Source organism: Oenanthe melanoleuca, chromosome 1 (genome assembly GCF_029582105.1).
Source record: "Oenanthe melanoleuca isolate GR-GAL-2019-014 chromosome 1, OMel1.0, whole genome shotgun sequence".
NCBI lineage: Eukaryota > Metazoa > Chordata > Aves > Passeriformes > Muscicapidae > Oenanthe > Oenanthe melanoleuca.
The window spans coordinates 100,761,030-100,784,634 of record NC_079333.1 but is presented as its reverse complement, the minus strand read 5'-3'; the positions used below and the strand labels follow the sequence as shown (position 1 = coordinate 100,784,634).

The 23,605-nt window shown below is 36.4% G+C and overlaps 1 protein-coding gene across 1 annotated transcript in view; it reads right to left on the bottom strand.

Moving 5' to 3' along the window:
• The window catches only part of IL1RAPL1 (interleukin 1 receptor accessory protein like 1), a 669,427-nt gene that overhangs the window by 292,207 nt on the left and 353,615 nt on the right, over positions 1-23,605 (bottom strand). Inside the window, exon 3 of the mRNA XM_056502208.1 lies at positions 15,210-15,489. Coding sequence (XP_056358183.1) covers positions 15,210-15,489 — 280 coding nt within the window. The remainder of the gene's footprint in view (positions 1-15,209; positions 15,490-23,605) is intronic.

Below are 23,605 nucleotides of genomic sequence, written 5' to 3'. Positions count from 1 at the left end.
TTATCTAACAATTATTGAGTGCCTTACACTAAATATTTTATCCTTTTCTTTGACAGAAAATCAAACTCATCATACAATTCTCAGTGACTATTTGTACATTTTAAAGAAATATCATTGACTATATAATTCTGATTTATACAAAGATATATAATTTCTACATTATAACATGCAAAATCTGCAAATTTGGTATACAGTGTTTCAGGAAACATAACTTTGACTCTCACACTTCTAAATAGAGTTACTGAAGAGTCAGAAAGAATTAGATACTGGTTCATGTAAAATGCTCAAAACTCTATTTATCATGTAGCTGTTCACTCAAAAACATTACTTCCCCTTTAGCACTTTTCACTGTTGAGAGTCTATAATAGTTATTCTGTCACTCGAATTAAATTTCTTTGGTGCATTTAATAAACACCAAAGAGTAAAACATGACACTCAAAGTAAGTACTGCATGTCAATGAGATTCTCAGTGGCAGCAAAGGGCTGGAACACAAGCAGATTGCTCATTTAAAGCCACCATAAATGAGACTTTGAGAAGAGAGACTGGCAGCAGGATTTGCTGTATATTCCCAGAGTTAAGGTTTTAATGAGGTTTCTGCTGTTCTGTGCCATACACAAACATTACACTGCAGTCTGTGACAGAGCCTCATCCACAGATTTATTCCTCCTCTCATCATTGTAGAGGGAAGACACACATTGTTGGACACCCTCCACATCCCATAAGACAACACACACTGTCCTGTGTAAATCACTTTATGTCAAGTGCTTTGTATGAGATACAGTAGAACCCACTGTCCAGCCCAGCTTATCTCATCTGTCAGCCAGCCCTGCCTGCTCTGCCCTGATGGGACTGAGGGACTCTGATTTTTGGTGCTTGAAGAATGCCTTCCAAAAAAATCAGGGTCATAACACATTTTTCTCATGTGCAATTGCTTCTTATCTCTTTCACTGACAAAACATAACCGTCATTAAAGCTGGCAAAATTCATGCCTGCAGACCATATCATGTCCACAGAAATGGCATTTACTGATTAATCTTGCTGATCATATTATTTTGACTATAAACACATTAATCCAAACACTTCTGTTTTATCTGATGTAATTTCATTTGGCCTTTCCTGATTTTCCTCACATGCTAAACACCCACAAGATTTGAAATTATACAGAGGTAATTTTCTCATACAGAATAGGAAAGCACAGCTTAAAAGTACCACTCTAACAAATTGTACATTATTGCATACACTGTCAGTTTATTGCCCTAAATAACAACCAGGTATTTTCTCTCTGGTGAGCAATATGAGAGGTTAACAGAGTCCTTGTTTTCATTCACTCCCTATTGAACATTTCCTGCAACCAACAGGTCTAATGCTGGGACCTGTACGATTTTAGAATGACTCCCTAAATAAAGGTCCCACAAAAAAATAAACACAAATCTGCTATGATAAGGAAAACTATTTGTAATGGAAAAACTGAACATTTTTTCAAGAGCAGTAGAAAATATTTGAGGTCAGATAACTGTTCTAACATAACACCTCTTGAATAATGAACAGGCTTGAGTTTGAGAGGGTGTTCCTGAGGCCCATAAAGAGTCTGCATGCTGTTTTGGCTTCAGCACTTGAGAGCCAAATGGAAAAATTAGCAATTTCAATAAGCACAAATGGAGTGTTTACAGTCAGTGTATCATAGCAGTCCAGTAGATCTCACATTGTTTGAGGCCATTCTTCTCACTTCAAGTGGTGAATGGATGAATACAACATTGCTATTTCAGGAAAAGGAACTGTCACTTTCCAAGCACAAAAGCAAAGCTACTGTGAAGGAATTCTTCTGGGGAGAGGGTATTTTGGCATTTAGCAGCAAGTGTTCTGCAGAGGGGAGATTGGACACTCACTCAGTGTCCCCCTGCAGCATCAGCTCTGCCTGCTTGGCTCTTGGCTCTCTCATTCCTTACCTAGGAGACTAAGAATGTCTAAACACCCTAAAAAATGTGAAAGCTGTGTGTCCCTTCTAAATCTCACTGCCATCTTAGAGATGTTTTTAACAAGGACAAGGATTCAATATAATTTTGTATAGCAGTAAAGCCATAAGATTTATTAATAACTTTTCTACCTATAATGCTAGAGAGCCTGGGGTGAAATTCATAGGACAGAAGAGCGGGAGATAATATATTAATTTTAGCAGGTATGCACACCTCATTGAAATTAAAATCATATAACTCTGCTGCCATGTAATCTGTATTTTTTAAATACCTGAATAAAAAATGTGAAGTAAAAAACCTAGATGTAAGGGAATGCAGTAATTAAAGGTTCCTTAATCCTCCACCCTGTGTGCCTATATTACAATGTTATCTTTAAATAGCACGAGAACACTTCTTTTCCCCCAGTCTTTCCTCCACTCAGCCACTTTCTTTTCAGATTTGGTACTCTGGATGTGCAAGCCCCAGTAAATGTTCTCTGATCTCATCTTTCTTCCTATCTTACTGCTCAGTATGCAGGTCCTGGTTTTACTTACTGCATATCCTGAACTGAATACAAAAGACTTAATTTCCTTATAAACTCGTATATAGTTTTATCACTTCACTATCCAGGTTTTTCATTAAACTTTCACCTTTCAAACTAGAATATTTGGCAGCAATCTCCCAGGAAAAATATTTTTCCTTTTTCTGCCCAACCTGAAAACCTAGGCCAAACAATTCTTAAAGAGCTAGTTTTTTTCACTGTAGAGTTAACTGAAAATTTCAATCCTCAGATTTAACTCCTCTCAAATAAACCTTGACTGAATGAAAGTGACCATTAAATGACATGTACTTGGAATGATTGCATGAGCAGCTGAAAAAATTACTTATTCCATGGGTAAGTAATGTAGACTCAATTCCTGAGTTCCAGCTGCTTAACTGAGTACTCAGTGAGTGCTGTGAGGACTCTCACATTCAAGTTTGGATTCTAAGTGGTAATGAAGGATATTTCCAGAAACTCTCAAATTTTACCTCAAATGAAAACACATTAGTGTGGCAGAAGGAAAGAATGTATTTGTAGTTTTTAACAGCTCTGAAACTTTTAATACAAAATGGATAACTGCAAATCCAGGTCCCAGTGAAGTTATCAGCCATTTTCCAGTGACTAAATCAGAACATCAGTCGAAAGCTCAAACACTTTGAGAGGGAAGAGTTTTCTGTAAGTACGTGTATTTTCTGCACTTTGGCAACAGTGTAAGCCCTTGCTTGCTGGGGAAAGAACTGCTCCTAAAGCAAATGAGATTCAGGTGCCTTGAAGCCAGGATGATAGCTCAGGTAAAGCCTTGTTTTTTGCAGTATTAGTTTAAGTGCTGATTCTCAAGATACTCTTTTCCAGCCCAGCTGAGAATAGTGGCAAATCCAATGCCTGTCAGTCCTGGAATATTGCCTGTCCAGGGGTCCTGAAGCAAATTAAGCAAAGATGGTGGTTTAGAAGCCTCAGCTTTTGGTTTTTACACTTTGTTATTAGCATTATGCAGAATCATCCTGCAGGACAGTGTATCACACACATGTCTTGCCTGTATTCTGGCAGAAAAATCTGGGGATTTCTGATGTTGAGAATCTGCTCTGCTCTGCTGCTGAAGAGATGCAAGGTCTGAAGGTCCATGCACCTTGTCCTTCTTTCCTCAGCATTGAGAGGAAAAGGATTCTGGAAGCATACTTTCATTAAAAGATGAGATCAGGGCTTCTATTTTTCCTTTGCTTCAATATAAAAGATTATGCTGAAATAAATTTATTTTTTATTAAGCTTTGCCTTTTTCCAAGGATCCACAAACGGGGAAAGAGTACAAGCAAACTGTAGCCAAAAGCAAGGATGTTACCAGCAAAGCTAATTTTAGTATGGAACACTGATAATGAGCACACAAATTTGAATGCATTTGATTAAACTTTTGCCTGTAAAGTACCATATTAATAGTCCTACTTTAAACAGCACTGATGATAACATGAACAATAGCTATTTTAGTAGATATAATGTCACACATAGAGAAACCACATGTGAGTGTCATTACTCATTATCAACCACCACAAGGGTGTATTTGAATCTGTGCTCTTCATTTAATAACATACCACAGCTGGGGGTTACTGGCTGCTATTTGAAATGTCTAACAATGATGTTCAAGGTATCTAGATTGAGAATAGCTGTGCACCTGGACCTAAAAGTCATTAATCCTATTATTTCCTGCAGCTACAGATCCATGTGTGGCTGGGGCCTCCAGCACAGGAATAATGTGAGAGGTTAGAGAGGGCAGGAGAGGGTCCAGAGAAAGGCCATGAAGGTGATCTGTGGCACCTATGGACAGGCTGAGAGCTTTGTTAGTTCAGCCTGGAAGTGAGAAGACTCTGAGGGGACTTTCCTAGAAGGGAGTCTCCTAGAAGGGAGCTTCACAAAAGATAGAGAGTTACTTTTACCATGGGCAGATAGTGATATGACAAGGAGGAGTGGTTTAAAGCTAAAAGAGGGTAGGTCTAATTTACATCTTAGAAAGAAATTCTTTATCCTGGGCCACTGGCACAGGTAGCCCAAAGAAGCTGTGGATGCCCCATCCCTGGAAGTGTTCAAGACCAGGATGGGGCTTTGAACAACCTGGTGTGGTGGGAGGTGCCCCTGCCCCTGGCAAAGGGCTGGAATCAGAAAATCTTGAAGGTTCCTTCCAACCCCTGTGACTCTATTATTATATACAAAGAGATGCATCTTCAAATATTGCACACATATGCATATTCAAATCTGTATGTATGGTGAGCATAGCTGGGCACCTATGGATGAGTGTGTGTGTATTGGGGTGTACATCTATATGCACAAAATAGCTCTTGAAATAAGTAAAAATAGAAGCCCAACTGTCTAATTTTGATTAATTTTCTAAATAAAGTCCAAATTTAGCACTCAAATGCTATATCATAATGCTTACCACAGTAAAAGGCTAAATGAAGATTACAGAGACATTCATGACCTTTGATAATATTCTCAGCTTTTTCAATTAAATACCACAAGATTTCTTTGGTCACTCTCATCACCTTTGAAATTAGCACTACCAGGCTATATTACTTTGACAGATCATAACACTACACATGCACCCAATATGCAAATTTCTTTAGTTTCTCTCTATAGTGGGAATATCTGAACTTATTTTAAGTGTTACAAATAAGTTCTATCTGTTAAGTCTGCCTGTAAGCTTTAAGAGAAGACATTAAAAAACTAAGGCAAAATTATATTTTTCAGACTACCATCAATTTGGGATATATTTACTAAAAAATAGTAATTTTAATCATTCTATAGGCACCATTGGAACTGAAGAAACAATTCATAACGAAATGGAATCTTTGAAAGCATGAGTCTTTATTTACCTCCTGCTTACATGTGAACTGATTTGATGATAATAGAACAAGGAAGTGAAATATTTTAATCCAAATTATTTAGGTTTACAAAATATCATTTTATTACTTCTAGCACATCAAATCTGGAGTCACTTTGAGATCTCACATGACTTCTCCAAGTACTCTACTCTCTTTACACTGAACTATTCAATCATGTGCATCAGCAATCCTTTGAAAAACCTGCTATTTTGACATTGCCAGACTCAGCAAGTAACTCACTTCTTTCATGCCCTACATTTCCAAGGCAATATTTCATTAACATCAGTATTGGTATTTTTTCCTCCAGTTCTCTCCATATTCTCTCTTGTGCTTTTGACTAGAAGACTAATTCCTATAAAATTATTTACTGGATGACCAAAAATAAAAAGAATCTGTTAGATGTATTGGAAAACTGAAATGAAATAAACTCATCAATGAATTAAATTCTATTTAATTGCAGTCTACTTATTTTTCACTGTTAATCTTACCATTATTTTCTCCTTCACTGATTTTGTTATTACTATAACAAGTTTCCAAATGTCCACCTGATTTGCATCTGAATTTTCCTGAACACTTCTCCTCACAGGTATAAAATAAATGTTCTATTCCTCCAACCATTCTTTTAAAAATTTTTCTCACCATGACATCTTCTTACATTTACTCAATTTTTTTTAGCACTCACAAACTACCCCTAGACAAATAATTTAGCCTCAGCTCGCAGAACTTGTGATAAAGATGTTTCTCCTTTCTTTCTACATCTGATAAAGATGATATCCCTGATATCTCAGCATTTTTTTTTTTTTTTTTTTTTTTTTTTTTTTTTTTTTTTTTAATGGTGAAGAAGACTGAAGTGAAGGGACAGAGGGACAGAGGGACAGAGGGACAGAGGGACAGAGACCTTCACCTTCCCACTCTTCTTTATGCTGGGAACAACAATCACACAATCTCTTCTCCATTATTGGAAATTCTGGGTGCCTGTCTCTACTTAGTGAAGGAAGAGGAGAGAGAAGCAAGGGTCAGAACAAGGACCATGAAAAAACTTCTCACTGCTGCTAGGACTGCTTTAGCTCAGTCTTGGCTTGGGGGAAATAGTCTAATTGCTGTGAGAAGTAGATGCTAATGAATTGTTCCAAAAACATCCTGAAAGCATAGCACCTTCTGCCCAAATTCATTTATTCTTTCCACAGTGGTAGCAGAGAGCAGTCATAGGCAAGTTCTCTACAGAGTCTCTACTGGATTAGTAACCTCTCTGGGTCATGGCACACACCCCCTTTTCAGATTGAACCCTTCTGGAAAAGTCATGCAAAACTTCACCAGAGATCATCTAATATTTGATACTTCTGGGAGCCTGACTAAAGATTCACAGCTGATGTTTTTGTTTCAGTTATCTAAAGGATGATTTGTAATATTTTTTGGTCAGAAACCTTGGAAATGCTAAACTAATTATTAGAAGACTTGTAGAACTGATGGATTTTAAGTCAGTCTGATAAATTTTGTGAGCCTCAATCACTATTTTAGCTTTGCATTTTGGAAAAACAATGATCATAAATTAATTCAATTCCATTACTTACATTATGAACTCATCAAATAAGTTTAATATTTTAAAATGTTGGCCTCATGTCATAGGACTATGTACAGAGATAGGTCCTTTGACCTTCAAACCAACCACTGCATTTAGTGGAAACCCAGAAACGAAATTAATTTATTTTGGAATGAATTTTAAGACATTTCAGTTCTGTCATCCACTTACAGTCATACACCTGTGTGCTACATCTAAACTCCTACTGTAGCTGTCAGTCTGCCTGATGGAGCCTAGAAAATGGTTTAGCTTAAAAGCCACAAAAAGCTCATTTTATTTACCTTAGAGTGGGTGAATAGTGGCATGTGGCTTACCCAAATGTATCTCACATTCAGCCTCCTCCAGATTTAGTGTCAATATGTCATTCCCTTGGAAGTGTCCTGGAAATGCTCCTAGAGCCTCTAAAACAGCATTAGACACCTAACCCTGTATAATGGAATCAAATCTTAGCTATATTTTAACATCAGTTAAATTGCTTTCTGTCCTGAGAACAAGGAGAATTTAAAAAGGAAACAACCTACATTCAGCTTTTTAGAACCTAGATGCTTAAACTGAATTTGATGTCCACAGTAGCTTGTATTCAAAGAGGTAAGCACTTGCAGGGCAGATTCAAAACACAATATTAGATATTAAGAGCAAACTTAAATCTTAAATGACCAAGCTGGTGACCTGTGTTATTACTAGCAATACAACTTGGTTGTTTTGAATTCTGTGAGAGGAAACAAAAAAAATCTATACAAATTTGAAACAATTTAAAGCCACTGTTTTGAAAATGAGTGAAAGTAATTTTAGTTCTTTGCCTTTGTCTTTTTTTTTTTTTTTTTTTTTTTTTGGTAGCATTGTGAAGAAAAAAATTGATCCTTGACTTAAATATCTGTTATATGGAATTAACTTTATCTGTATTTTCTCCTTCTGCATTTGTTAAAGAGGCAGCTGGAAAGCCACTTCTTCCCTTCTGTTGCATGGTTTTTGTACTTTTTCTAAGATGGATGAAGTTAGAAGCAGAGTGTAAATCAGATAAAATATTGCCTACTCTTCAACAAAATAGAAACTATAATTTTTTACTATGAACAATGCACAGTAATGTAACCTGATTATCTGTTAGGAGTTTCTTTTCTTAAATTACATATGCAAAACCAAACACCACAGTCATATTTTACTATTTTGTTGAAATAAGATCTGAAGTGTTACTTTTTTGGTCAGAATTATTAATTTAGTTGTGAGCAGAAGAACCTTGATAATCAAAGGCAAACTTAGTTTGCTGAAAGTGTTCTTAAGGAGAAACTAAAAAACCTCTAGTAAAACAGTGGAAACAATAGTCAAACTGTTATTTGTTACTCTGCTGTATTTAAGCAATATCTCCACATGAAAAGAATTATCAGCAAAAGAAACTGGATATCACATAAAAGGCTTTTCTTTAAATCTTTCTTTAAGTATTATTTATGCTACTCCTGTAAGTTCACAGCTGTTAAAATGCAATATTAACAATGCCTTCTGCTCAGTCAAATACACTAATTTCTTCTTTTTTTCCAATATCAATATTCTTCCTCTATTCTGTGTAAGTATAGGCATTTGCTATTTTGCCCTTGGTAAAAATTATTATATCCTTTAAGTCTTACATAAAAGAATTACCTGGACTAACCTGTTCAGTTCTAGCCCATCCATACTCATATTGTTCTTTTTTCTACTCATCACTATGCTTGTTTGCTTGTTTTTCATTGTTGAGTTCTCACTCAGCCAAGCAAATAGCAAACACACACTGGAATTTAGCTTTATGTATGAGTTATACCAACTCCACAATGTGTATATACCCTGCACTCACCTGCATATCTCCTCACTGTCAGGTATTTGTTTTCTCCTAACACATGTGGAAGGTGTTTATCCTGCACAATGAAGATGCTAATGTCAGACAGCTGACCTCCTGCAGCGTCAGGACAGGGGAGTGGAGAATGAGTACATTTCAATTTCCTGACTTTCAACAAGCATTAACTTCAAGAAAATCTCCCATTTATTTCTAGAAGCAACTGCTTTTGCCATCTGTACAGAACATGTAATGTAAGCTCCAGCTACCCAACGTGTATAAATTCCTAATGTTAGCCTGAGGCTTTTTCAACTCACCAAGCCTCCCTGAATCCCATTCAAAAATCACATGGATATCTGACTAGCCTACCAAGCTTGCATTAGAAAAGGAGATGGAGCAAACATAAGAAAATAAGGGCCAGATTCCTTGTGACAGTTGCCATCTTCACAAAAAGACCTTGGAAAAAGCTCAGACAAGCTTCCAAATGGAGTGTAAGAACAAGGAAGGCACAGTTAGTTACCCCCTGCACTCCCTATAAACCAAATGACCACAAAGGCAGGGATCAAGGGAAGTTCAGCTCATTTTTTGTCCTGGACTCGGACACCATTTCAAGAGGCAGTCAGAGTTGTTGTTTTCTAAAACCATAGGATTTCTAAAGTTGGATAAGACCCCAAGATGCTCGAGTCCAGCTGTTAATGTAGCACCTCCACAGTCACCCCTGTGCAGCCCTGTCCTGGTGTCCTGTCACCTGATACAAGGGACAGTGAGTCCTGACTCTGTCTTGGAGGACTTATTAGAATAACAGGCTCTTCTGGGACTTCCTTCTTTCTGAGTGTTCCTGTCTCATTTGGTATTCCTTTGAGAAGCTTATTTCTCTTATCCATTGTCAGATTCCTTTGTCAATAACACACATTAACATAACCAGAGATCTCATGCAGATCTAGGGAACTTTTTTTTTTTTTAAAGTTTACAAACTTTTAAGACAAACCATTTTATAATGTCACTTAAAGATACTTTCTCCCTTTTTGGGTTTTTTTTTGGGGGGGGAGGGTTGTTTGTTTGTTGGTTTGTTTGGTTGTTATTTGTTGTTTGTTGTTGTTATGGGAGTTTTTGGTTAGGTTTTTTTAATTGAGATTTGATATCTGGTTTTTACATGAAAGCTCACTCTTTTCTTAAGATAATAATTTTTAAAACTCCATAAAGAAATAAAAATATTTATAAGCATATAAAGCCAGGATAAAAGGCCCTCCTTGGATAAGACAGATTTCAAAAATGGTTGGTACCCAGAAATAGCAATTCCCATTAGTAAATGTGTTTTACATTATTGAAGATGACAAAGAAATATTCTTCCACCAGGTTTATGAAAAGTTGATTCTATTTCTTTTCTTTGCTCACTATTTCCTTCAGTAAAGTAAATATTTCCTTGTATGTTCTGTGTTCAAGGTTTCTGACAATTAATTTAACAATCTTGCATACATGAAATATGTAAAAATATATATATTTTTCTTAAATTGAATGGGTAATTTAACCAGTTCCTACTGTGGATGGTTAGCCTTCTTGGCAAAGAAAGCAAGAAAGAGAGAAAGCAAAAAAGAAAACAAGAAAGCAAGAAAGCAAGTAAGAAAGCAAGCAAGAAAGAAAGAAAGAGAAAGAAAGACTAAGGGAGTTTTCACTAAAAATTAATTTCACGTGTTATTTTAAACTTCCCATTTATTATTTCAGGTTGATTTAAAGAAATAATTATGTGTTGATAACAATGCATCATTCATATAACTGCGATTATTTTAACTAACTATACAAAAATTGACAGTAAATAGTTACATTAATTGAGCCATAATTGATGTGATTTGACAGAATTATATCTTTAAAATCAGAGAAAACTGATACTTTGTATTTGAAGATGAACACATCCATCTAACAAGATAAATTTATGTTATCTAAACCTAAAATTAATTTTTAGATTATGAAGATAAAGAACTATTTTTTCCATAAATTCAGTAATCTCACTTTTCCAGTCATGAGGAGGAGGGAAAAAAAGGTATTCAATACTGTAATACTGATGCTTTTCAAAGATAATTTGGAAGCAGTTTTGACAATTTTTTGGAGACTATTAATATTCTGTTATTTAAAATATCTCTATGGCATTATATTTTATTTCTGTCAGATAAATAATATATTCTAACTGAACTATATGTCAGGGAAGTTATGTGATTCAACAATGTAGTATTTGTATGTGCAAATATAAAAACAGAAAATACAAATGCTGTGAATTTGAATAGAGATATTTGAAACACAGCTAAACAGCAAAAATTAAACCTGACCTTAAAAATTAAATTGAAATACTGCTACATTTGAGGCCTCTACCTTCAGACATGCCAGGTCACAGGAAGGGTAATGAAGCTAAATAGAAGAGTAGACAATAATCTGATTTCCTTCCTTCCTTCCTTCCTTCCTTCCTTCCTTCCTTCCTTCCTTCCTTCCTTCCTTCCTTCCTTCCTTCCTTCCTTCCTTCCTTCCTTCCTTCCATCAGAATGTTCTATACACTTCACACTATTTCAGTCTCTACCTCTTTGTCTAAAATGCTGTGCTCTGTGTTACTAACAGAATAAATTAAGGAAACTGAAGCAGATGTTCAGGTTTTTACAACCTGGGGATGAAAATAGATTTGAACAATCTCCATAGATGCTGCTATTCTGTTTGAAACTTTGCTGTCATCTGAATTTGAATCCTCAAAGCTGAATATCACTAAATTAATCATAGGCAGTATTTTTATGGATAATTTGTACGTAATGAATTTAAGTATGTTAAACATGGAAAAGTTTTTTCATTTATAATATTATCTGTAATGTTTTATTTAAACTTCTATTGTCATCTCTATTTGCCTGTATCTGTTCTTTATAGACACTTATGTTTCTGAAAGAGACTTGCTCATGTGCATGTTTCTGCACTAAATGTTGCAGCTTAACAAAGCAATGTTCACAAACATTAAGTATGTTCATAAATATAAACATGGCTGGATGGCCAGGTCCCAAGAGTCATGGTGAATGGTGCTACATCCAGTTTTTGGCCATCACTGAAGGAATTCCCCATGGTTCATTCACTACTGGGGCCAGTTCTGTTTATTTTTATTGGCGGTTTAGAAGAGAGCAATGAGTGCCCCCTCAGCAATTTTGCAGATGACAATGAGTTGGGCAGGAATGTTGGTCTGAATGATGTGCAGATTCTGCAGAGAGTTTGGGACAGGCTGGATAGATGGGCTGAGGCCAACTGCATGAATTTAAAAAAGATTAAATTATGGGGCCTGCACTTTGGTCACAACAGCCCTGGCCAGTGCTACAGGATGGGGAAAGAGCAGCTCAAAAGTAGCCCAGGAAAGGATTTTGGGGTTCTGGCCAACAGCCCAGGTTGCCAGGAAGGCCAGTGGCACCTGGCCTGGATCATCAACATTGTGGCAGCAGGACCAGGACAGGGATTGTCCCCCTGTAGTCAGCAAAAGTGAGGCCACACCTCAAATCCTGTGTCCAGTTTTGGGCTCCTCACTGCAAGAAACACATTAAGGAGCTGGAGCATGTCCAGGGAAGGGTTGTGGAGCTGGTGAAAGTCAAGTGAATTGATCACATGAGGAATCACAGAGTGAACTGGGATTGCTTAGTCTAAAGAAGAGGAGGCTCAGGAGAGACTTTACCACTCTCTAAAATGATCCTAAAGGAGGTCATAGCCAGGTGGGGGCTGGCCTCTTCTCCCAGGAAATCAGAGACAGGACAAGAGGAAATGGCCTCAAACTGTGTGAGGGGAAGTTCAGATTGGATGTCAGGAATAATTTCTTCACTGAAAGGGCAGTTAGGGACTGGAATGGAGTGCCCAGGGAAGTGGAGTCACCATCCCTGGAAGCGTTCATGAAAAAACTGGATATGGCACTTAATGCAATGTTTTAGTTGATGTGGTGCTCCTTGTTAAGATGTTGGACTCCATGATTTGGAGAATTTTACCAACCCAAATAATGCTATGATTCTATTATTCTGAATCACATAAATCTTCACTATGTCCTAACTACAGAACTCCAGTTTCACTGACATATGATGATATTATGTTGGGCAACCACTAGAGACACTGTAATTGATGTTTTCAGGCAGGGAAGGAAAAGAATACATGAAGAAATTTTCTCTTGATAGGAACAATATATTTCAGCTACTTTTGAAATTTTAAAGGGAGAATTTTTGTCAGAAACTACTCATTATTTACTGTTATCCCAGATGTGTGTAACATATACATAATTTCTGGGAGCTGCACTTGAACTAACTCTTAGTGCAGCTGGTCCAGCTATATTCACTGTCCACACATGAGAAATAACAAGCATCTCTGTGATGTGACATCCCTCTCTTCATTGCAGGGAGGGTGTCTAGGACTGACTCCATCCTCTACCACCGTCACCCATCCCCTTCCCATTCCTCAGGTGTGGCTCTGGGATGAGGTTCTGACCAGCAGCCTGCACCCCAGTGGAGCAGAGTGACCAAAAGTGGCAGTGCTGGTGTGGGAACAGCTGCAAGGAACAAACCAGAGGCAAAACTGAGCTGAGAGGAGCTGAACCAGCACGACAGAGTGGAAGCATGGTACGACATGAACAATTCAGCTTCCAGAGGTCTGTCCATCATTGTTTTCATTGTCTTGGACTTAGGGACGGGGAAAGCCGTCTATGGGAAGCTTCCACCAGCTTGTTTTTGGGAAAAGGCACATGGTGCTGGGCATGAACAGCTGCTAAATCATCTCTGTGTGGGCAAAGCCACAGGGAACAACCTAGGGAGAGCACCAGCATCTTGTGTGTCCTGGTGGCCATGCAGGTCAAGGTGTGAGCACCTTACGAGTGCAAAAGACCTTTTATTTGTTATTGATATTGCTGCTATTACTGTGCATTTCTTATTTCACTGCTGTTCACTTTCAGTAAACTGTTATCTCAACCCATAGTCTCTGCCTTTGTCCCTCTCTTGCCATAGGAGTGGTTTATTTGTAGGTATAATTTCTGACTGGTAACAAACCACCACTGTAGTTCAAAGCAGATTAGAATGTGGTCCCACCTACCCCTGGATTAAATAAAAAAAAACATGAATACAAGTTGATATGATAAACATAAAGTATGTCTGAGTAGCTAAATTCAGCATTTATCTATACTTGCTGGAAATTGTAACATCAGATAATTAAGGTTTTCTTTATATAAACAGAGGAGATTAATTACGGTATTTTAAATAGCATTATGGAATAATTGGCAAAACTGTTTTCATTTTTATGGCTACTGTTACAAGCTTATCAGAAAATATTAATCCAAATATAACTAAAATTCTCATTAGGGAGCTTAATTTGTAGGTTTTTGAGTTTTTCTTTTAAAGAGAACTGTCATCATCAGGAAAACAATGTTGAATATGCTATTGGACAAACAATGTGATATGAAATGTCTCACAGGTTATACAAAGAGCTCAAAGAATAATGTTTTTATAAATACATTATTAAATAAAAATCTCCAGCAAAAAAAAAACCAGACTGTAATCTGTGCTTCCCCTCCCTCTATCCAAGATAAAAAACCAAAACCAAAAAGTAAACAAACAAAAAAAAACAAATAATTTTTTTTAAGTGGCAGACAGTAAACCTTTCATGTTGTTAAAACAATTTCTCCATTTTCCTTGCATCACTGTACTAGCTGCATTGTGCATTCCTTTTCCATCCACCCAGTTGCTTTACAGTTTGCTTTTGACTCTTTCTATTATCTACTAGTAGCAAGACCACTTTTATAGTTATTCAAATAGAGAGGAACACTGTAAAGGGCTGAAAAAATATCTCAGGGTAAACCATATTAAAAATGCAGAAAGAAGCTGAACACCTGTTGCAGAAAGCAGAAGCAAAATCCAGTCCAGTTTCTGGTGATAGAACTTGATGAATCAGAAGGTTAAATATTTTTGGAAGGTATCTGGCACCTGGCCTCTACCATCAGGTTAAGCCAAATGTAATTTTAGAGAATGTATGCAAAAATGATGAAATTTCACCTTCTGTTTTCCTTGATGCAACTACTTGACATCAAATAACTTTTTTTTTTACAGAAAAAGTTAAACCACTTCATGAAATCCACATAAAATTAAATATGAATATAAAAAAGCAAAATTTTTTTTTTACTCTAGGATAGTGATTCCAAAACCAGAATCAGAGAAAGGGACTGATGACTTATTCATCCAGTCCCAACCACCTTACAAATTTTAGATTTTGTTATGAATTACTAAATTTATACAAAAGCAAATTTAATATGTTCAAGACATTCAATAGCAATTTCTAATCAGGCATAAAAAACCTTCAGGGAAGGGAATGCCAGGAGGAGAAGAAAAAAGAACACAGTGAGAAAAAAATTTCTTTGGCACAAAAGTCTCATTACTAAGAGCCTTGTTTCATATTTGGTCAATGAAAATGCAGTATATTAAAATATAGTACCTTATAACACATGCATAGAGCCCGCTGTCTTGTACCACTGTTGGTCTGAACCAAATGGAGTCTTCTTCTTTGCTCATTCTGGTTCCATCAAAAGCTATAGGTTCCTCAAAATCTCCAGGTCCAGAGCTTTTGTACCACATCAAACTAAGTCCAGCACTTTGGGCTAGGGAGTAATTAGCTCTAATATATCCATAAAAGAGTGCACATTTTATACGAACAGGTTCTCCCACTAGAACTTGATATTTCTTGTAATCCACAGACCAGTCAGTGCATCCATCAGCTACAAGAGAAGAGAAATGACAAGAGATTGTCAAAGGCTTTGGAAAGCACTATTCACACAGCAGTCTTTATTGTGGGAAAGTATTGCATTTGAAAAAAAAAAAAAAAAAGTCCATAGAAGGACCAGTAGTATGCTTTTTATCCCTGAAAAATTAACTGAACTTTCATGATATTTATGTCATGTACTTGTCTATAGTGGACAGAGCTATTAGGACATACAGGTAAATGTTGATAATCTCTGAGCAATAACTGAGCAATTGCTCTTTTATCTTTTGTGCAACTCTGGCATGACCAGTTATAAAATACTGAAGTGAAATTAGTGAGACACAGAGGGCATGTGGTTCACAGGATGTCACCATCTAAATTGTATCAATCAAATATCTTCAGGGTTACCATGTAAGGGAATGTCTCAGAAGATATTAGGGCAAGGAAATGTGGTCTGAACCAAAAAATGTGAACGTTTGGGATAGATTTGAAGGAGGAAAAGAAACTGTCTTTACAATAAGACAAGGTGCAAAAAAAAAGTACTTCCAGGAAAATTACTATCAGTAATGTAATTGGATTATTCAAGAACATGTTAAACAGATCTTAGTTGGAATTCCTGACTTTCCAGAACTACATCACAAATTATGGTTATTAAGGTTTTCATGTTGAATAACATCAGTCCTTACCAATACTGTCCCATAATAACTGCTCGTCAGAAAGCAAAACTAAATTAATTTGACATTCTGAACCCAGTAACATAACTAAACCCTAGAGTGAAAAAACCACCAAACTCACACCTTCTTCCCCTGTATTTTTAGTTAAGAATACCAAAACAAGAAAAAGCAAAGAGCTATTTTCTACAATCCCTTCCTTAACAAAAGCTTATTTCTTTTTTCTTAACTAATTTCAACCATGAAAATTCACCACTAGGTTCATACACTAAAAAACTTAGTGCACAGTCTCAGCTAGTTAACAAGGACCCAATCCAGTCCATAGAAAGCAATCAGTACATCCAGAGGACAATTTATTTAATCTTAAAATTAGTATCCATGTCTCATATAAATATTTTGTCTTTGAATTTGACAATTTATTAACTTTAAAAGACCTCAGATAGATAGATAGCCATCTTAGAAAATCAATATTTGCAAAGCTCCATTTTCATCCTAGAAATGGTTGAATACTGACTTTAACAGAGAATTACAGCTACTGTGCAAGGTAGAAAATGTTTTGATCAGTTACTTGGGAGAAAAACATAGTAGTGATTTTTTGAGTCCTATATTTGGATAATGACACAGTACTTATTATACATATATAAAAAGAAATAAGAAAATAAGAAATATAACAAGAATGTTAAAGAAAATAAGAAATGTTAAATATATGCATTATATATATATATATATAATATAAATACAAAATAAGACATTTTTGCACATCCCTGTGTAAGCAACAACCTAAGTTGATCCAATATAGAACGATGGAGCAAAAAAAAAAAAAAAATTAAAAGGTTTTGAGTGAATTTGCATTGTGAACAGAATTCACACAAACAAATATTTAATATATTTTTGAACTGTCTCCTTCTGCATTTACTTTTATGACCAGGAAAGGAAAATAATATGTCCCTGTTCTAATTTTCCCACACAACAGTTCCTAAAAATTAGTAACTTGTTACAAGGCCCTAATAAGACTTAGTTGTGCTCATGCATAAATTGAAGTGAAAAGAAACAAAGCTACACTATTAGCTTCCCCTTAGGACCAAAGAAACTAACTCTCATTCATTCCAGAATTCAGTTACATCTTTTATCATTTCATTTTTACCTCTCTGAAAGAGCATTCTCTCTCACCTGATTTTATTTCTCTCTGCTTCTAAATCCCAATGCCAAAAAGGAATTAACAGCCACCTCCAAGCAGTAGTAATTTCGTTTTATAAGTTAACAGGTAATAACTTCTTCATCATACTTTATTATCAGATTGTAATCTTGCTTTTCACTGCTTAATTTAGCTAGTACACTTTGGTTTACATTATTAGTCTGTAAGTTATGTCTTCTCTCTCAGGATATTCAGTTTTAATGGTTCCCAATTCCTTTAACTTGCAGAATCCATGAGAATGTATTGCTAAATAACACCAACTACATTTCAAGCTCTTTGTATTGGATGGAGGATTAATTATGCAGGGTAGATGCCACTGACTTTATTTAAGTGTGATATTTCTCACAAGGCCCCTGGGGGTCCTGGTGATGGAAACTGAATCTGAGCCAGCAGGGCCCTGGCAGCCAGGAGGGCCAAGCGTGTCCTGGGGGCACCAGGCCCAGCATGGCCAGAAGGGCAAGGGAGGGATTGTCCTGCTCTGCTCTGGGCTGGGGCAGCCTCACCTCCAGTGCTGGGGCAGTGTGGGGGCCCATGGGATTAAAAAAAAAAAATCCCTAATCTATTAGAGAGCACCCAGAGGAGACCATGAGGATGAGGATGGTGATGGGACTGGGGGGGAGCTGTGTGAGGTCACTTGTCTTGCTTGCAGAGAAGACCAAGGAGACCTCACTGGGGTCCTCAAAATCCTCATGAAGAGAAGCAGAACAGCAAGTCCCAATTTCTTCACTCATGACCAGTGACAGGACTTGAGGAAATGCCATGGAGCTGTGTAAGTGGAGGTTTAGGCTGGATATCAGGAAACTGCTTTTCAGCCAGTGGTTGGGCACTGGAACAGGCTCTCAGGAAAGTGATCCCAGCACCAAGCATGACAGAGTTCAAGAAGTGTTTGGACAATGCTCTCAGGCACAGGGTGTGACTCTTGGGGTGTCCTGTGAAGGGCCAGGAGTTGGACTCCAAGATCTGATGGGCACTTTCTAATTCAGCATATTCTATGATTCTAGAAAAGCCTGCTAAGGATTATCTGATTTATCTATGTATTCACTGAACTATTTGTTCATTTTTTCGCAAAAATCACATTAAAATGTTGCACCAGATATCTTAAGGGAATATCTAATTGTCCTGGATTCAGCTGGGAGAGAGCTAATTTCTTGTCAGCACAGTGCTGTGTTTTGGATTCAGAACTGATGAGCCCACACCTGGAGTGTGTCCAGCTCCTGAATACAGGAGATGTGTAGAGACTGCAGTGTCCAACAAAGGCCTCAAAGCTGATTAAGGGACTGGAGCATCTCTGCTATGAGCACAGGCTGAGAGCTGAGACTGTTCAGCCTGGAGAAGGTTTAGGGGGATCTTAGTAATGAATACAAATACCTGAAGGGAGGGTGCAAAGAGCCACTGGTGCCCAGTAACAGGACAAGAGGCAATGGGCACATACTGAAACAAGAGCAGCTCTTTCTGAACACCAGGAAACACTTTTTTTTTTTTTTTTTTTTTTTTTTTCCCCTGTAAGGGTTACTGAAATTCACACAGGAGGTTGTGGACTCTCCATTCTTGGAGATATTTAGAAGCCAGAGAGACATGATGCCAAAAGACCATTTCTGTGTGGACATTATGACCTATAGAGGTCTCTTCCAACCTCAACCATTCTGTAATTTTGTGTTGATTACAGTTACACTCAGTGATAACCTTAAGGAAACATATGTCCTCTTTTTAAAGTGCTCTTTGAATGAAGTGAACATGAGAGTATTTCTCTTCCTGCTTTCAGAAATATTACACCACTTAAACTGCCAACACTGACATTCAAGTCACTTAGAATTGTATTAACCTTATTACAGCTGGAAGGCTTAATACCTTAAAAATCTTCCAGGAAAATCCTCACACTACTGCTCAGCCAATGTGCTAATCTATGTGAAGGTGCTAATTCAATTTTGTCAGATATAATAGAAGATCATCATTCCCATCATAAGATACAGACATCCTTCTGTGATATTTTCTGATAGCTGATATTTCAGGAGATAACTGTCGATCTCTGCATAAAATGCTCCCTTTTCCACAGTAAATGAGGAACATAAACAGAGACTTAAAACCACATAATGAAAAGAAAAACAGACTGTCATGTCCTTAAAAATATTACTGTGAGCACACAGATGATGATAGCATGCATGCACCATAACCAGCACTTTCCATGTACATTTTGCTGTGATGTGTATAGCACACCTGAATTTCTCAGTCTACAAAACCTTGGATGTATCAAAAACTAATTAAAAGTCCAATTTCCAAATTCCTTGAAGAACATAAAGATACCTTTTAAAAGACCCAAACATATATTCACAAAATTATTTTGATTTTTTGTATTGACATTGCTACATTAAAAATGTTACATATTTACATGTTAAACATGTGTTACTGGCTTTGTAAATAGGGACAGAAGACAACAAAAGATTAATATTAATTCAGATTTTTTTATATAAAATAGATTGAATATTTCTATTCAGTTTCATATTGTAACTGTGTCCATTTCTACCTTGACTGTATTTTTTTTCTTTTGTGCAAAAGTAAGACTTTGACCAAATAAATTATCTAATGTTTCCTCTCTTAATTATGGTTGCTACTGACACAAAATCACACCTTCAATTACAGTGGTTCAAAACAACTATGGGGAAAAAATACACTCAGTACTTTTCAATGTTTATATTTATATCATCACATCATCAAGCAGTCAATCATCTTTTATAAATTGAAAAATACTCAAATAATTCAACAGCTTTGAAATTTCAAGACTGCCTTCAAAAGAAAGGTTATAGTCCCTGATCTCTATTTTAATATGCTTCCAGTTATTGCTACACATAATAGCACAATACTGAATCCAGGATAAATATTATTCATTCACTTATTTCCTTGAGTGATTTCAGGGTATGAAACAAACCACACTGCATCACTGTCCTAATTATGAGATTGTTCTGCTTAATGAATAAGTGTCTTGCAGGCTGCATCTGCTGGGTAGGACCCAACACACAGAATGTTTAACATTACTAAGAAGGACTTCCCCTTAATTTTTGGTATCATATGGATCATTTTCAAGGTAAAATTCAGTGCTTAAAAAGACAAAAATATAAAGCTTATAACTGCAGGGTCTGCTGCTACAACCTGGTCTCATTCAAAAACTTCAATTTAATATATAGGTTTCAGGGATAGAAAAAGTCTTCATGTTTTCAATACATTAGTTCAAATCTGATTTCCAGACATCTAAACAAATTAGGTCTGACAGTTAAAAACAGTTATCCTAAAACATTTGTAAAAGAAATAGCAAATTATCCTATTTTTTTTATTTAATGATATTTAATAAAAGAAAAATTAATGACAGATTTACTTTTTCCTGCTTACCTATGTTTGTAATTCCGCTCTTAATTTAATTTTATATAAAGAGGATAATACAATGCCCCTGTGTTTCTTCTATTTATTTGTCAGCAACTTCAGAGTTTTTTAATGAGGCATTTGCAAACCTGACAAAGAAGTGATATCATAAATCACAAAAATTCTGAAGAGTGGGTGTATAAAGGAGAAAGCACCAGATCTTGTTCCTAAAGCTGGAAAATTGTCAAGGAGGGCGCGAGGCGATGAAGAAATAAGATGGCAGTTTCAGGGAGAGTAAATATGATGGGCAGAGAAATCAAACAAAGGATGTTGTACACGTGCTGTAAGATCTTTGGGTGGAGGGACAAATAGAAGGCATAACAGGTCAAGAAAACAGGCTTTCCTTAATTGGCTGCTCATAAAACAGCATTTCAAAACTTCATTGAGGGATGTTTAAGACTCCGGATTACTTTCTTTAAAACAATTTTCACAATATTTTATAATCAAAATCACAGTCTGTTCGGGGTTGCCTCTCTTTACCATCCTTGTTTCTTTCTGTTTTTTGCTTAGACTAGCTAGCATTAAAATAAAAAAATAAAAATTAAGATTTTATCCTTTATAGCACACTCATTACAGTGCCTGAGCCAATTAACTCTACCCAACATAACACATGGTATTCTAGTGTGGGCTCTCATTATGAAGACATGCAAAGATTGTCTATTTCTGGTTTGCATATGCTTTTATTTGATACAAAAATAAGCTCTGACAGGAATGAAGAAGCAGAGCATAGAAACAACACATTACAGAGATGAGAGGGAACATGGTCAGTTCTATTCTTAGACTGCTTAGATTTTGCTCTTTCAAAGTACTACCAGTACAAAATTGGAAAAATGAAAAAAAAATAATGCATATTAGTACTAATATTATCAAATGACCACATCAGGTATTTTATATGCAATTAAATTTATTTTTTCACCGACTGCTATTACAGGTTTGCATATTGCTATACTGCACTTCTGGTGGACACAGCATTTTAATTTTGAAATGGTATTTTTCATTCTCTTGAAAAGTCATGCAAAAATTATAGTTTAGGCTAAAAAAATATATTTTGTTCTCAGTCTAAAACTGTGTAGTGGCTGTTATAAAAATGTGCCAGTAATGGAAAAAGATGTTGAATGACATTTCAGAGAATCAGAAAAAATATTTTGGATAAGATCATCTATTAAATAACTCAGTTCCTAAACATTGCACTTTTCCCAACTCCAGAGAAGCTGTAAGAATGGTAGATGCGGTAGTTGAGGGATTTTGGCAAATTCACATAGCTAGTATAGGAAGAGGAATAACAAAAAAAAGAAATTTATGTCTTGCCATAAATTAATTAAAACCACTGTGTTTCTTGGTTTCAGAATACTCCCCAAATGAGAAAAAGAGTATATATGCCTAGGTATTGGGTTACTTAGAGGCAGAATAAGCATGAAAATAGCTTTATGTCAATCTGCTGGGAAGTTTTTTTATGTCATTCTCTCTTTTACCTAATCTAAGACAAATTAAATAGAATTTTTGTCTGAATTATTACTAATTCTTTAATTACCACAAGTGTTTTGCAGAAAAAGTTAAACCACAAAAGCTATTTAAAGAAAAAAAAATACTGTTCAAGACAGAGTAATACAGGAAAAAACACTACAGTTCTTAAGTTCCTACTCTAAACCAAGTTTTTCCCTGTTGCTTATTCAGTCCCTTTTGTATTTTCAAACCTCCTGTTCTGTTTTATGATTATAAATTAGGAAGCTCTGTAAACACACACTTTGAATGTATCCTGGCTGGACTGACTGATCAGGTTCTGCTGGATTGACTCCAGGAGAGCAACAAGCACCCACACATCTTCTCAATCACTAAGCCACACATGCAACAGAACAGGGGAAAAGAATAGGAAAAGCAAAAGAAAATTTGATGGTCAAGATAACACTAGTTTAATAAGTGAGGAGAAAAAGAAACACAAATGATGCACAAGCATTCCCTCATTATCTTCCACAAGCACAGCAATGCCAGCAATATCTGAACAATGGCTACCTCAACAGCCAAAACCTCCCAACTTTTATTTCTGATCATGATGTTATTTGGTGTGAAATATCCCTTTGGCCAATTTGGGTGAGTTGTCCCAGCAGTGTCCCCTCTCAATCTTTTGTCCCCCACCCCAGGAGAGCAGAATGGGAAAAAGAGAAGTCTTGTGGTGCAAGCACTGCTCAGCAATAGTCAAAGCACTGGTGTGTTACCAACACTGCTTTAGTCACCAATCCAAAACACAGCACCATAAAGGATCTGTGAATAAACATAACTCCATCTTGGCCAGACCTGGCACACAGGTCTCCACTTTTCTGTGTGCCTCTGTCTGCTACCTTCTTTCAATTATTCATTTTCAGCTCAGGGCTGTCTGTACACTTACAGGTATAGCATAGAGATATAAGGCAGCATAATTTAATCAACAGCCACATAACACAAGAGTTTGTTTACTAAATTAATTTCCAAAGCCTGATACTAAACTGCATTATTTTCTGTGCCCATATGAAATGAATTGGTTCTTTGTCATATTTATTATAAAACTTTGTTTGAGGGCAGTTCTACATCCTCAGTTTTTTTCACAGAGGAAAAATAATAATCTGAGAATAATCTGAGAATAATCTGAGTTAGAAGGGACCCACAAGGGTCACCGAGTTCAGCTCTCAAGTAAATGGCCCATATTGGGATCAAATCCACAACTTTGGTGTTGTTAGCACCAAATCCTTTGTATTCCTTCTGTGGCTGTACCACAGAACCTTAAGAGTTCAAGTTTCTTTCCTCCCTAATCCCCAAATATACTGTGATTTATTTTAAAAGACAACATCCACCATCTCACTATCACACAGTTTCCATACAAT